Here is a 17,304-nt window from a genome sequence, read left to right on the forward strand (position 1 = left end):
TGCTAAGAAAATCACTGTTTTATAGAACAGGATTGGAAAATAAATCACTTTTACCAGTTAAGGATGACATGGACAGTCTAGGCTTGTTGTTTCTTTTTTTAATCTCCACTGTCAAAAAAACTGAATATGGCCACAGCAGCTAAGAGAGCTGACAGCCTGTGATACATCCAGCTGATTACAGAAGTTCATCTGAAAGACACTGTCCATTTTGAAGAATACTTTGCAGTGCTGCATGATGACCAGTTACTGAGACGTATCTCCAGCATTTCACAAGGCCTAATTAGAAGAGGGAGCATCGTAACTGACAGGACAACCACAGTAGTTTGTGCTTGAATTGGAGCAAGAGAAAATGAACTAAATATTCAAATAATACAGGCAAGATTTAATTTAACAGACGTCTAACTCATAAAGGCTTTATAATATAAAAGCTTATTTTAATGGTTTTTAGTATGTTTTTGAACTGTAAGCACAAATATGTGAATGTAAGGGCATCTATTAATAATCTTTGGCAAGGGTCACATTCATCTCACAGAAAATCTATATTCAGCAGTAAACACATATCAGAAAACTTTCCCTGTGCCACTTGCTTTAAAGCCAGGAGATAATCAAAGCATAGGAAACAACTTCTGTGCTGAGAAGTCTTTTCAGATATTGGTACATTTACATGTGGCTTTCCACTTAACAGCAGTTACTCCAACAGTAGCATGGTAGTGCTTAAAACATAATGAAAGCAATGCAATTTCTATTCAGTAAACATTAAAATGCTAAAATTTGAAAATATGCATGTGGCTGTCACTTATTCTGTTGAGAAACAAAGTTTTATTTTTAGTTCTAGTGCTTACATTATCTTGCAGCTATTTTAATGGATGAACTGCCACCAGAAATATTCTCTCACTAGGGCCTGATGTAGAGTGATATAAATAACCTTTACAAAGTCCAGCATAATGGAATGGCAAAATCAGTTGACATTCTTTTAATTAGCACTGCCTGAAGATTCACCTACACAGAACAGGAATAGCCGAATTCATCCCTGGAATAAATCCACTGAAGTCACTGATCTCAGAGGATGTACACTGGAAATGGACTTGATATAGTATCTCTGTTATACACATAAAACATATCATGGTTTCTTGCCTTTAGTATATATGTGGTTTGAGGTAAATGAGGAAACATTTTGATTTATGAAAGAAAATGCTATTGTGTGATATATATATATATCTCCCTTGACTCAGAAATAGCAGATTAGCCAAATGTGACTGAGAGTATATTAAAAGGGATCAAAAATGTTCTCTTCAACAGATTTAACAGATTAGTGAGTGGAAACTACTCCTGCAAATCAGTGGATGCTGAACTTCTGCTCTCTACAAAAAATCTCTCAATTAACAATTCAACAAATCAGTGGTAACAGTAGTCTTACTGGAACCCCATCCAGCAAAGCAATTAAGAGCTTGCTTAACCGTAAGAACATGAGTAGTTCCAAATTTAGATTCTATTAAAGTTTAATGTCAAATCTAACTTTCCTGGCTTTCAAAAATTTTGACTAAACATGTGTGAAACTGCTTCATTAACAAATGTAGTTTCAGCTGTCCTGTGTGATAAAGGAACAAACAAATGGGTTGAATTCCCGCTGCTGTAACCCCCTTTCTGGCTCATGTTTCTAATCTGCATTTTTTTTTTAATAGTATTATACAGGCAATTTTCATTTCTCACCTAGAGAACAAGCTTTTTCAGATACAATGATGCACAGAGAGGAAGGACCTTGTTTGGATGATGATAATACCCCCAAGATCTCAGAGCTGAAGTTTACTGGTGGCTGTGAGTACTTTAACTCGCTGCATTGTTTTGGCTAACAAGGGACTGACCTGGAAGATCAGGTATCTAAATATGATCCATGAAAGTCTAATAATTTGTATCCAATTCCATTTTATGATTTTTCTAACAATCATAAATATTTTATTCCTTCTTTCACTTTTGCAACTCTGCAGAAAGGTAATAATGGATATTCAGCACCACAGTTAGCTCTTATCCTTAAAAAATACTTAGGAAGGAATAGCAGGACTTCAGCAACATGAGGATACTGCCAAAGCTACACCATGCAAAACATAAAACAGCTGAACCAAAGAGCTCTGACAATGCTTAGCTTCTGTTTTACAGACAATGGGCATAAAAGAATTACACTACCTTTTTATGATTACATTCCTGGGTTTCAAGAATGAGTGGAGGCACTAGCTGGCTGCAGAAATGCTGCTTGGAGAGTTTTAAGCTTGCCTGCCAAAAGACCTCGGTGTGAAGATACTGTCTGGTTACTGCTTCTTCAAGCATAATAAAACCCTGTGCTTGAGGATCTCCTCACTGTTAAAGCACAAAGTGATGTGAAAGTTTGGTGCAGGAATACAGCTGAGCCATTTTTCTAATTACTATATCCTTGCTCGCATCTTTGCTTCTCTCACTGCTCAACAAAATGTCAATCATCCAGCACGTTTTTAATCTTCAAGACCCTTTTAAGCAGAACAGAGAGAGTATAAATGAGGACTGGCCAAGCAGATCTCGGCACTCCAGAACAAAATCTATCTACACTTTAACAGGGACAAAGCACTTGGTTTGCTAGTTGTTCTGATTTTTAGATTCCTTAGGGATTTATGGATATGTTTTAAGGAGGAACTGCTTGATTCCTTCTGAGTTTTGATCAGAGGAGAGAAATTTTAAATGTGTTGGGGGAGGGGAGAGTAATACTATGTTTTACTCTGCTAACGAAAGACATCAATGTAATGAATCATGTAAAGGACTCAAAAGGAAGCAAGTAATTTGATATTGCAGCATTTTCTACTTTATTTTCCCTTGACTTGAAAGGTTTTTGCTTATTTTGCAAAGTCTGCATTTTTTTTTCCAGGCTAGCAATTCCCCCAACACCCCAAACTTCACTACACCATCATGCTCCAAGCATACCAGCTTGTCCCACCTCCCCCCAGACCCCATCATCTGAATTTTTTGAACTGTGATCATTCCTGTCTATCAATTCATTCATTAAAAGATCAGGTTTTCCACTTTTTCCTCCCTTGCTTGGCCCTGTGCAGCCAGGGAACCTCCCCTAGCCAAGCCCAGAGGCCAGGAGCAGAGAGCAGAGAGCCCCTGCAGATAGTCTGAGCCCAGGCTACCCCCGTTACCCTGCAGACATCCTGCATCCAGCGCAGGGTGAGTCAGGCAGCACACAAAGTTTCTCGCCCACTCCCTGACTCTGCCTCCAAACAAAATATAGACAGCCTGCACGTCTCTCGAAATCAAGAGCATCCCTGTTCTAATGTCCTTAACTGCATTATGAAAACTACGTTGCTGTCCTGGTTTTGCATACCCACAGCACAACAGTAATCTCAAGGAGCTGCCAGACAGCTTCAAGTGCCCAACTGATTTAAAAACCCCGGAGGGACACAAATCCAGCTCTGTTGCACAGAACTGTACCCTGCCACTGTGTCCTTCGTGACAACACCCAGTGGGCAGCCACCTAGAGCCTGGCAGAGACCACGCAGTGCAGCCCAGCAGCTGGCCACCAAACTGTAACTGGTATAAGCTACAGGCTCCAGGGGGGAGCATGCACCTATGGTTTCCCTCTCATTTTCTGAATTACAGATGATCACTGGACTGTGGCACGATACTGAGGGAGGAAAAGAGCCACACGCAGGAGAGCCATGAGGAGGGGCTGTAAGAGGCTGTAATGGAGAGGATCCAAATGTGGCAGCGGCAGTGAAAGTCAGGTAATGACTGGGAGATCTGGGAAGAGGAGATGAAAGGGGACTAAGCAAGGGGAAGAGGTGTGAGGATAAAGCAAGGGAGGAAGCAGGAAAAATGAAAGAGGAAGGAATTCTTCTAAGGAATAGAAGAATTGAGGAAAAAGCCCTGTTTCTCCTCCACCTCTTCTCTCTCCCCCACACATCCCTTGAATGCCCTCCTCCCTTGTACTTGCTAACGCTGCAGCTGAAGCCTCCCTCCTAGCACAAGAGGCTGGGTTCCCCCTTTTCTGTAGCAGGACACAGACGGCTGGCTGAACACTTAGAGCATCTCTTCACAAACTTCCTTACAGTCTTTAGCCACCACTCCTCTAGTAAACCTTACCCGTGAGGGTGTGCAGTCTGCATCCCATAAAGTGCCTGTTAAGGAGCAGTGCTCAGGTCCCGTGCAGAGAGGCCACTTGCACAAACAGGTGCTGGCGTGAAGCGCTCACAGACCTGCACACAACTTATGATAAACAAGCACAGATACACTGGCTCCCTTTTCATGGGAAATCATCGTAAGAAATTTCAACAGAATATAAAGAAGGGAAATTAATTTCCTGGCAAGTTTCTTGCATTTGCAGGAAACACAGCAAGCAGCTGAGCTTTTGTTCTAGCTCTCACTGTGAATGAGCTATTTTACGCACTGATAAAAATGTTTGCATATCTTCATGCAAGGTCCATATAACCGTACATGCTTTCACACAGAACTGAATATCTTTCACACAGAGTTGAATGTGTTCTTGCACCAAAATTAAGACTAAACAAGTGACTAGAAACAATTGACAGCAGTATCCCCAAACAATTGTATGAGGGGTAAGAACGTGCCAATGAATGCCAATGAAAGCACATTTATAAAGATTTGTATCTCACACTACAGAGTGCCAAAAATATCTTGCGTTTGAACTACCTGCTTGCTATTTCACCATTTTGAGTGCAGCAATTGTGGAAGACAAGAAACTTGCATTCAATTACTAGATTCTTATTTAAGAAAAAAAATAATCTAAAAAGTCTTAAAAAAAATAATCCTATCTTTTCAGATCTTTACAGCACATGGCTGTATTGATACCGTTCTATTTTTCTGCTCTGTTAATAAGCAATATATCTGCATCATTATCATTCTGCTCAGTGCCTGATGAACACATCCAGAAAACAGAAGTATGCAAATTCAAAACACTAATTATTAACAAGACCAAACTAATGTCTCACACTTTCATTGCTCAATGAAAACAGTATTTTGAAACGCTGTCAAACATGATACTGACAAAAATGAAGCACACTGTCCTGCCTTTACTGCAGAATGATATTTCTAAAGCATGCCAGTCAACTTTCTGAGGTTTAATTTGTGGCTGAAGTAATCAGAAGAGCAGTTCCCTCAGAGGTCTGAGATATTCCAGGACAACTGGTGAAAGTTTTTGACAGTACAATGATCTTCCTTAGAAGTTTTGTTTATGTTCATAATGAAAAAGAATTCTAATGGCTTCTTTTTCTTTTTTTTTTTTTCTTTTTAGTTAGAGTTGACAGGCATGCCTGAGAGCCTCCAATCAGTTTCAGAGTGGCATATGGACTGGGATACAAGGAGAGGCAGCAGAAAAATGATAATGAAAATGAACCATGAACCATTCAATATTCTGATGGAGTTGAAAAACTAGGACTGTTTACATAAGTCAGAGCTTACTTGCATCTCCTGACATTTCTGGTCTCTTTTTCCCTCAATCAAGACTTTATAACTGATCGATGAATGAATAAAAAAGAAAAAAAAATCAAAGTGTCCTGCCATCTCAGTTAGGGGCATCTGCCATTTGGCTGAATTGCTTTTCTGCTCTTAATTCTGTTTAAAAAACAGATTCAGTGACATGTGCATCCAAAACAAAGCTTTTAAAGAACACCCAAAACTGAATGGTTAAATACATACTTGGGCATAGGCCCAAGTGACATTTTATATGGAACAGGGGCAGATTCAAAACTTGCATTTCTGAGCAAGCAGCATTTGGAAAACATTTACTTTCAGAAACCCTTTAAAAACCCTAAGAAACCCTTAGAACTTGTCCCCCTTGTTTTGCCTGGCATTATGAAGAAACTCTATTGGATGTAACGGGCATGCAAATAATAGTTTCTAAATGACAGTTTCACAGAAGTCAGAACATAGTCCTGATTTTTTCTCTCATTTAGATACTAGTTCTGATTTCAAAATGAAATAGAAGTTTTCAAAGTTAGATTTATATGTCTCATGACTACTGCTTTTAATTATTCTAAACATGCCTGGAATTACCACGTAGACTGATATTTATCAATGCCGATATTTTTAATAGCAGGGAGGAGATGTGATCTCTGCTTCTTCTTTCTTCCCTTGCCCAAGTCCCTGTTTTCCTGCAGATCGCAGGGAACAAGCCACACCATCTCCCTCTAAGTGCACAACAACTCAGAGACAAAATGCCTTTCACCACATTATGGATAGACTGGAACAGCTCTGCTGCTATTTTCTCCCCCCGGGACAGGAGAGGGGGAAGGTACTAAACATGCTAGTGATTTAGACAGCCCTGGAGGTATTAGCATCGACATGGGACAGCCATCAGCAACCCGTGGCATTTACTGTACCCCCAGGTGCAGGACCAAGCACTGCATTTTGCTGACCATGCCCCGACCCTGCAGACATCTGCCTGCCCGTTCCCTCTCACCAGCACTGCTCTGCTCCTGGCAGCCAGGACTCACCAAGACATGAAAGAGTCTAAATGATATAATTTGGAGTTTTAAAGAAAAGAAGTCAGGGGAAGAACCCATAAAGAAATTTGTTTTCACCCTAGTGTTGGCTGCAGCCTTGGGCAACAGGAGCAGCCGTATTCCCAAGCTCTGTTCTGCAGTGCTGGAACGGAGAAAGCAGAACACCAGGCCTATGAGGTCAGATTAAACAAAATGCCATTAAAAACTTAGCTGCTGGGACAACATTAGATCAAAGCTGACCAAAGGAAAACACAGTCATAAGAGAAGTAATGGCATTAATTTAACTACGCAATTCCTGAGCACTACAGCCTGGATAAAAGGAAGAAGTTTACCTATAAAACCCTCTCCCTCACTTCCCTGGCACCGTAACACACTGGAATTTTGGCAGAAAGTACACTGAAGATGCTGTAACTTAGCAGAGCCTGTGTTAAGACAATCTAGGTAAGACAGTATATACAAGGAGAAAAGACTAACGCTACAACATGGAAATGGAAAAGGGCTGGTTCTGCCTCCAGAACCAGTGTTCAGCTTTCACAAACTGCAACAGCCATGAAGGTGCTGAATGTAACTCGCTGAACTGCAATGAAAACCCTGCCCTCATTTAAAGCTGCTCTAGTCTGTGGCAGCAGAAAAGTGGCTCCTGACTTCCCCCAGCCATGGAGGGCAGAGCGTTGCTGCCTCCTCAGCCGCCAACGCCTCGGTTACGGGCAAGATGCTATGGCTACAAGTTTAACATCACCAGTGGAGATCTCATATCTGGACTTCAAAGTATTTTACCAGACATATGTATGTACTTGTCAAGGCATATACATGTATATACATATCTTCAGTGTCCTTGACATTTTACAATAGTGTTTATTTCCTTACTTGCATTTCACAGATTTTGTTAATCTACAGGGAATTGACACTTTCAAAATGAGCATGAGTTCTTGGGCTTAACTTCATAAACACGACATTAGCAGAACAGCATTCTTATATACACATACCCAATGCTAAGTAGGAATAAAGCATTTCCTATGGGCAGAGGACGTCCTGTATGGCACCAAATAAGCATCGTGTGACAACCTGCAGGGAACTTAATAAAAGCAGAAGGGCCCAGTTTGTCATGCAAAGCATCGCTCTGTGCTGCCTGGCTGTGCCAAACACACAGAGGGAGGAGACTGGGAATCAGGTCACTGAATCTATGACCCTCCAGTTACATCAGCCCAGCACTTTTGTCAGGGGAGGGGAGATAAAACAATTCCAAACCTAGAACAGCTCTAACAAGACTGTGGGATCCAGTCCACAAATGTGGACTCCTTTTCTTTCCATGAAGCAGAAGTCTGCAGGTAGTCTGTTTATTGCGACTGTATATAAAGTCCACCATGTGGCTTGCATCCACTGTTGTTAGTGCTCACTCGCTATATCGCAATGACAACAAACCCCATTACAAAGAATAATTCTGTTTTCACCTGGTCACTAGTGGGACATAAAATCACTTTGAGACATCTTTTCATAGAGACACCTAATGAAAATTATCCCAACAAAAACGTGCAAAAATTAAGCCTGGGATTAAAAAAATTCTTTCTTAATGTGAGGGAGTAGCTGTCAACAGCTCTGGAGAAGGCACGCACTGTAACCAGATGCAGGCTTTTGTTTTTCTGTTAGGGATGTCAGAGGCTTTCGCTGCTTTCCCTGACTCATCCTACTCCCTAGTGGATATTCTGACCCCCAGTCCTGGCAAATCCAGTAGTACCAAAAAGTTCTCTCTGGAACCTCATTAATCACTCCCCTGCCGTGTGCTATCTTACCTGCAGATGTAATTCTTCTTGCAGGATTCTTGTAAATTCAGGCAGTTTGGTTTCTCCCTGTCCTCATATGAACACACAGGAACAATAGTCTGCCGTCTCCTCTCTGTACAGGCTACGTCTCGACAGGAGCAGAAGAGCATCCCGTAGCTGTGCTTTGGGGGAACTTTGTCAAAAAATAGCCGGAGGGCCTTATGACACTTCCGCTTGTTACAGATTTCATTAGACGTGCTGCTGGTGCAGGGGGTTATGTAAGCAGATCTGAACCTCTTGCAGGTATCATTTAGGTTACAAGCTTTTGCTGCATCCAAGCAATTGTTCCCCTTTGAAAGTACTGGCTCCACTAGAAAAAACAACACAACAGCAGTAAGAAACGTGTCACATTTATATTGTGTTTTGACGTTTGTGTTTATTTCATTCTGTTAATGAGATCCTGATAATATATTTGTTACATACAAAACTTTCAGTGCCAGAAACCGTAACCAGTCCTTATGTTTCTTACGGTAATGGCTTAACAAGTGAACAAGAGCACAGGCATGCGTTACGATCAAAGCGCTGGCAAATAAATGACGACTACACCAGGCAGGCTGTACTTCATCTTCTTTGCAGCTGACATGCAGGATGAAAATTGGGAAAGACTTGGCCACACTTAAATGCTATTAAAATCACTGGTAAATTGGAAGGGATACATTTGGCCCGTTGCACAAGAGCACAGTTAGACCGTGGGCTCCTAATTCTGGTTTTGGAAAGCAGATTCTGTCATATTTTTTTTATTTTCCTTCAACAGTAAAAATGACATTCAGTGTCTACACCAAGAAATAATATTTAAATGTAATTTGTGTACTCTGCAGCATGTGAAAGCCACGTGCCTGTTACTACATTTTTTGAGGTCTAAAACAGCCCACAGAGACAGAAAGGCAAGCAGGTGCAGCCCCACGATTGAGAGGCCTCTGATGCCACCCACAAGCTCTGTGAGCTCCAGGATCAGATTGAGATATTTCTGTAAGACCTAGAAATACAACCTGAACCCTGAAAGTTTTATTGAGTGTACAAGCTTTGTAAATGATGTAGAATTAACAAGTCACTGTGAAAGAAGTACTTTAAAACCAGGCGTCTCACTCCCTTACACACACGCATGCATATGCACACATTACGAGAAGCTATAGGAAAAAAAAAATAAGCTCAGATAAAAGTTAAGACTATAATTACACATTTAATTTTGCAATACATTATCCAGATATTAAAATCCAACATATGCTTTGCTTGAAAATGATGGCAACTGGCATCGGAGTACAAAATTCAATTAAGAACAATTATAAAGTTGCTTTGGATAATGGCAATGCCAACATCACAGATCCAAGAAGATACATTAATTTCCCACTGCTACAGAATTTGCAAGCTGAACAAAAGATATTCTGCAAATATTGAAAACATTGCAGCAACCACTTAGACCTTTTCCCAGAAACTGAGTCCAAGGCCTTTGTACAACACAGTGCCATTCCTCTCCTTTCTCCTACCACCTTGCCCCTTGTTCCCTGACCAGGATGCCAACCAATCTTTTCTCTAATTTTTTTTTTCATGGCAGGGACAGATGATGCTGTTTGGCTGGCATGGCACACCGAGTTACTGCATTTGCTTGAACTGCCTGTGCCTTGCATGCTAGCACACACTTAGCATTGCACAAACATATTACCTGCTACTACCCCATGCATCTTAGATGTTCAGAAACAACCCAATGGATAAGTAAAATGCATTGAATTTGTTTTTCACTCTAGTGATATGCTGTAACTACATTAATATATTTAGCATCTGTGTATTTAATATCCATGCTCTGAATCCTTCCCAAGCCCAGCTTCCTACACAACAAACTGCAAATTTCTGCTTATCTCCACACGCTACAAAATTATAATCATACAACATTTGCCTGTAAATTAACAGCCAGCCATTTCTAGTCAGTTTATGCTAAAGCAGATGCAGAAGAGATGCTATCGAAAATACAAACCTCTCATAAGGTTGTAACACTTTTATAGAAAATGTTGCATTATATGAACGTATATCTATAATCTTAACTATGAACTCTCCAAGTTATTTTCCTGTGATACAGTATATAGAATTATATGTTTGGTACAAATATAATTACTATGTAATCTGTAGGGCATATAATTATGCAATATATGAATAGTACATGCTAATTACTATGTGATTGCAGAGTAATTACATGGTTATTTGTGCCTGCGAGTCAACTGCTGAATTCCACTCTTTAAAACCAGATTCTGTGGAAGAGCTCTGAATGGGGTATAACAATGCAGACAGACATCAACTTACTTTATTATATAGCATTCTTTTAAAAGAAAAAAAAAAAAAATGTACTAAAGCACCTCCTTGCTAACAATCATATATATGTTTTCCATTAAGGATACACAGTTATAGTAAATGTTGACAGAATTAAAAAGCTCTGTGAATGTGAACACCTCAAAAATCAAAAGGCACAGGTTAATGAAGCTTTCTGAAAATAGACCATATGCCAAATTCACTGACAATGCAAACAGCATTGAAAGTTATCTTGAAAAGAAGTTTAATCAGGTGCAAATTGTTCATACTCAATATTTATGCTCATTCATCTTTAACACAACTTCTATCTACCCAAGACTACTGTTCCTTCACATGTGAACTCTGAATGTGTACCTTTTTTTATTTTTGTTTTTGTTTGTTTTGCTGTTGTTGTTTGTTTGCTTGCTTGTTTTTAACTATCCCTGGCTGTAACTTGCCACTTGCCTTTTCTATTTTGATCCATAAGTCTCCAGCTATTGTTCCCATCTTATTTATCATCGCATTATAGAAATTACTTCTACCTCTTGTAACCAAGACTAACATACGGCACATAGGAGATCTGCATCCACTGCACTTGAATTAAATGAGACTGTCTGAACTTCTCGTTAGTGCCAGCTTCCCCCAAGCTTTTAAATCATGTTTTAATGCAAAATTTACAATCCAGAACACACTTTGTGCTTTGTTTTTATTGCAAAAGTACGAAGTAATTATTTCTATGTCCTGTGGTATCTACGAACAGTTAACAACACTGAGAATATTTCTGAGGATTACTTACGCAGCAGTAATACATAAGGTCAGAATTTCACCCAGCTTCTGTTCTGCAAAGCTTAAATTATTAAGACAGGCAGAAGTTTGGCTCTTACTAGGTACTGACTATGTTAAGAGCAAATGGATCTAATCCAGAGCTACTTTTCCTGCCAGCATCTCTCAGGAAAGGTCTGTGTAAGATCTTTTCCCAGTTCCCCCTCTCTTGGGGCACTTGGGTATGGACGGGAGGTGGTCAGACTGGCAGCCTGGGACAAGTGACAATCCCTGCTCACCACCATTTCCCCACCCAGAGCTCCCTCTCTCACAAGTTGCTTTGCCTTGGGCCCACGGTGGAACCCGTGCCAGACCACACAGCTCCCAGCTCCTGCCAAACCACTGCAGCCTCCCAGGTAAGCCACTTGCAGCCCATCTGTAAGCAAAGTCTTGTGCCTGTGTGCAGGGCACGGGTGCCCCCCTGCCCCTGGGGGCACGTCAGAGCAGGTTTACAGGCACTGGGGTGCAGCCTCTTCTCAGAAGTCACTGGCAGCTGCGAGCTGCTTTGTGGCTATGGGCACCAGCCTGCTGCAGTGCCAGGCGGCGTCATGGCACAACAGGATAGAGTGAGGATGCCTAAAAACCTCCTCCTACCTGGCAGTTTGCTGTACAACGAGCCCAGAAACTCTGGGGCAGCAACAACCGGCTGAGAGATACTAACTTACCACGATAAGGATCACCAGCTCCCAGCTCTTCTACTGGGACTGTAACACTTGCCTACAAGGTGAGGTGTTTTTTCTTATCTATTTGACTGATGGGCCTTGTATTATAGTATAAGCTACAACAACTTTATTATTTCTCATCCCCTGAAACCTCCCACCCATGCCCATCATTTGCACAGCTGCAGCAGTTCTGGACTCAAGCCCTCATTGAGGCTTGGATAAAACAGCAGAAAGAAGCCAGCCAAAGTCTTTTAACCAGAGGTATTTCTAAAGTTTTAATAGGGCTTCCACTGCCCTGTCTGATCTTCCTTATGATTCACTCGCTTTCACAGTCACTTCACCTTCATCTTTCATCTTTCTTGCATTTCCATTTCTATTTCATTTCTGCATTTCTACTGAGCCTTTGGCTGTCTCCTCAACTCCTGTTAACTCCATAGTGCACAAGAAGGGATTCTCAGAGGATACTGGGAGCTTATTCCTGCTCCCATTACGTGGAAGCAGTGGAAGGACTATTACTTGTTCTGTAACGTTCATATTAAAAAGCAAAATGGACACAGGTTTCAATTTTCTTACATTACATAAAAAGCAATTTACTGAGGTTGTTATTAAAATTACAATTACTATTTGCAAGTAATCAGTATTAGTAGGCTTTTTGGGGTATTTAATGCACAGAGTGCTATAAAGAGAGAAGTAAAAATTAACATGATGGAAGGCAAAATTGCAAAGTAATAGGGGTGACTGTATGGGTATGGGTCTACTCCAAAGCAGGTACAGAATACTGCATATATAGGAACAAAAACCTGAGTGGGATAAGGAGGAGAACCACAACCCAACTCTAACAGAAGTGCTGCTATGGGGTTCACCAAAGTACTTGTGCTTTTTAAGAACAGAAGACTAAAAAAAAGTGGAAAACACGGGCAATATTGTCATCTGTATCTGAATGCATTCAGTTAAACTACCATTTTCTTGGACAAGGCCTTTCTAATCCCAAACAACATATAAAGAACAAGTCATCTCCCCAAAAAGCATGGGATTGGTATGTTCATGTTATCCTGAGGTTCCACCTGTCTTCTACTCAGCCGCTGCAGAATAGTCAGGCCTGCTTCAAACATTTTCTATAATCATGAAAAATAGGTGCTTATCTTAAAACTAAAGCTAATTATTGCCTGTACTCAAGCTTTTCAGAGTACTTCCAAATACGACAAGGTTCATGAGGAAATTGCAACAGATGGCAGCACTGGGCATGCAGGTGACAAGGATGTAGAGGCAAGAGCATACCCTGGGCTGGAGCAACAAAAGGAACCAAATGAACAGAACTAAACTGAGACTTTTGGTTCTTCAGTCCAAAGCAGAAACATTTTAAATTCTTGGTCAGTCCTCCCCAGTGCAGGGTATGCAAGTCTTTGATATCACAGGCCTTAAATTTCTTTTCTGAAAATACTCATAAATCTACCCGAGCAGATATTCTCCTGTTCGAGTCCTGTAGAGATCATTAACACTAAGATTGCTTATTGAAAACCAAAATACATGATTTGAAAGTGTTCATCATTTGACTAATGTTCTGAACAACAGCTGTGCCTGAAGTCTTTCATCAAAAGATTTGTTTTTATGATTGTCCATTGGTCATGAGCCAGGATCTGGGAGACCTCGCCTTTCTTGACATCTTCCTTATTCAGAACCACTCTTCTTGTTTCCCAGAAGTGATCTCAAACCACCTCACTGTTGGGTGTTCTCAGGAAGGAGCACAGGAAACAGAGCATATTGCAAAACACCAGAGAGCGTGTGATGCTTCAGCCCAAGAATGAGAGCTCTCCCTGAGAGGCATATTGCTGGGTTCTGGCCTGGGCCCAGGAAACAGAGTTATTTCTCTTACAAAAGCAGTGACTGGAAACCAGGACTCCCTCCCTGAAGATGACTGCCTTAATTGCAAGTCTGCAGAGACATGATCCCACTTGTACTTTCTTCATGTAATCCCTTACAAAACAATGTGATCCTTTCTATAACACAATTCCTCCTCTTCTTTCCAGACCAACCTGCTGCCTAGTCCATAGGGTACTCTCCAAGGCTTTGCGAAAACCTGTAGAGAGGAGCACAGAGCACAGACCTCCCGATTCCTCAAGGACTGTTCTGATCATTACCTCAGCGAATAAAGCACCGTAATTTCTTCTGCTAGGTGCCCTCTAACAGAAGGCTTACTTCTTCCAGAGAGGCTCTCTGTTCACAGGAGCAGACGCTGATTGCTGTGTGGACAGATGCACCTGCTGCCTGAAGCTGCAAATCCAAGGACTTCCAACAAATCGCAGTTTCTGTATTTCCTATTGTCTATCTAGACATATATTGTGCAGGAGTTTTGTTGTGGTGGTGGTGTGTGTTGTGTGTTTTTTTGTTTGTTTGTTTGTTTTTATTTTTTAATACAGAATTTCCTCTGAACTTTGTAAGGATTCTGCGCATCTCGCCAGAGATTTTAGATCTGCTCAGAAGCAGGGGCTCCCAACTTTTGTGTGTGTAAATCCATCACTTGTTCTGTTCCTGTATGTTTAATTCTAAGAGGGCCACATGCCCCGTGTGCTGTGTTTTGCTCTGTCCCACTTCACCACTGATCTGGGCTCTCATACTTGGCAGGATTCTCATCTCCATTTGGGTTTAGATCCTGCTACCTTTAGTTGACCAATTGCTGGTGCATTTAGCAGACATAGCAGGTAAAACTGCAAGACAAAACCGCTATGCTGGATGCATGCTGATGAAACAGGGAAGAAACAATGTCTACTTATTTCCTTTTGTACTTTCTATCTTCTCTGGGAAGGAATGGGGAAAGGCCAGGCAGATAACTCCATGGTGGATGAAGTGGAGGTGCTCCAACCTACGGATTATGAAAGAGCAGAGTCCTGTAACCCTGTAATGAACTGATTTAAATTTTTGTTCCGTGAGAGCTGGGAAACCCTACTCCCCATTGTTAATAATATTATGGTCTGCTGCTTAAATTCTTTATGTCTTCACTCACACAAATATCCTGATCACCTTTCATTTCTACTACAAATTTAATGAAAGGTTAAGCCAGGATTCCTAATTGTCCACGTGGTACTGAGGATGTCAGCTTTGCTTTATATTCATGCCAGCAGAGTTAAATCAATTTTATTCACTGGAGTTATTCTGAATTTTCAATAATCTAAGTTACAAGAATTTGGCACTTTAATGACACTTTCACTTGCGTCCAAAGTATCTCACACAGAAAGCAGAAATGTATGAATAAAATCAGAGGCTGCTAAACAAAGAAAAATCCTACTGTTGTAAACTGATCCACTCGCTGGTTCTCACATTACTGCACCAAGGATTTCAGTTCTACCCTAAAGACTTGTAGGGTGTAAAGGTCATTTTAATGTACCTACACTGCACTAGCATTAGGGATGGATTATGCATGACTGGAACCATATGCAGAATATATTTCTTTTCTGGAGGAGAGATCTCCAGTCATTCCATGTACAATTCATGCTCTGTATTGAGTCAGAGGCTGGTTTTGTGATGGGGAAGGCTATCACCACGGTTTCAGCTGAGTTCTTCTAATTAATTTCCCCTTGAAATATTCACAATGGAACTGTTACTGCATATGCTCTCATGTTATTCTGTGCAGTATTTTATTATTAGCCAAACAGTAAGTCAACAGAATTGGGAAGGAACTAGCACACATGGAAATACAGAATAAAACTGTGAAAATATTCAAACCTACACGGTTGCCATGAGAAGTGATTTACTGCATGCAAGTTCTCAAGGCACAGTGAGGGACTGTTTACCAAAGTCATGCCAATTTACAGGGTAACTTTCAGCATTTCTTTTTATTACTGCAGAATTGAATTCACAACTTGTTTCCTCTTTTCCTCAGACTTGATTAATTACTGTGTTAACATAACTACTATTCTCCTGCTTATAATGGGCTCCCTCTAAAGTGCTGCCCCAGCAAAATAAGCCAGGAGAAAGCTTCTAGCTCTTTGCTCTAGCATTGCAATCCTTTCTAATCTCACTATTTTTCAAATTTATGTTCCATTCCAATAAAGCTTGTGTGAATATTATAGCAAATCAGATAATACAAGGTTATGACCCTTGTAATTGATCCTTCAAGGTTCTTTTTGCCTTTTTCCAGTTGACGTGGTAAAAATTACATTTAAATGTGCTTGTTGACACTTGAGAATTCACTTTGTTGGTCATATACACTGTTTCAGAGAGATCACATTACATAATGATGTATTTCTAGTGCTTTATTTCTTCTATACCTAAAACCCCATTAAGCTGTAAGCAAACCTCCCCTGGGGCTGTAAAACTACAAGTACCAAGGGGGCAATGCTCCCCTCTTGTTCAGAGTGAGAGTAGATGGAGAGTATTATGTCAGGATACAGGGTTAAACATTAGCTGCTATTTTAAAATATCTTCAGAAAGTAGCTTTAAATCAAAAGTTAAAACTTTTGTAGAAAAAATACAGATATTAATGAACGCAGACCATGTATGCACGGACTAGAAATCAGTTATCTGTAGCAATGGTTTCTGTATCACATGACCACTGGAATAAAGTGATTAATTGGACTGTCTGAGTAAATGCCATCATTACACTTTTAATTAACCTTTTCAACCTCTTGCACCTTTTAGTTTTGTTATACATTGGATTTTTGCAGTTTTCCAGTTATTACGCTTGACTAAGCTTAAAACAATGATAAGTTCCGTTAGAAAGATAAGAAAAACAATTCAAACAGCCCTTACTGTTCCTAATAAGAAAATACCAATGATACTGTCATCATAAGGGTAGCTATAAATCAGACAGAGGACAGACATTCTGAACTTTGTGGCTACGTTCCCACCTAATTTTTGTTTTGGCAGCACACTGTTATTTAATGGCTCTGGCTACCAGGAAACTAGCTTTTGAAAATTCTTTCTCAACCTAGTTATAATTACTCCATATAAATCATACAATGATCAATTATAATAATCTTAGGTTCATCCATTATTTAAACTTAGCATTTGAATCTACACAGCAGGAGCGCAGGAAATTCCAAAGTCCTCTCTCTGCTCACTAACAACTGCTTTATTCTTGAAGTAATGCCAGTTACAGAAAAGAAGGGGCCAGATATGCTCTTAGCTATGACATCAAAACCTGAAATAACCGCACACTTCAGATGAGGAAAGGTTTTTGGCCCCACATATTATATTTTTTCCAACCACACTAGCTTCCTGTTGCTGAAGATAAAGTCGCCA

General features: G+C 40.5%; 1 protein-coding gene across 1 annotated transcript in view; it reads right to left on the reverse strand.

The window, feature by feature from the left end:
• GFRA1 (GDNF family receptor alpha 1) overlaps positions 1-17,304 on the reverse strand; it is a 142,577-nt gene that overhangs the window by 45,952 nt on the left and 79,321 nt on the right. The window contains exon 4 of the mRNA XM_032190739.1: positions 8,276-8,615. Coding sequence (XP_032046630.1) covers positions 8,276-8,615 — 340 coding nt within the window. The remainder of the gene's footprint in view (positions 1-8,275; positions 8,616-17,304) is intronic.

The sequence above is a fragment of the Aythya fuligula genome, chromosome 7, assembly GCF_009819795.1.
Source record: "Aythya fuligula isolate bAytFul2 chromosome 7, bAytFul2.pri, whole genome shotgun sequence".
Taxonomy (NCBI): Eukaryota; Metazoa; Chordata; class Aves; order Anseriformes; family Anatidae; genus Aythya; species Aythya fuligula.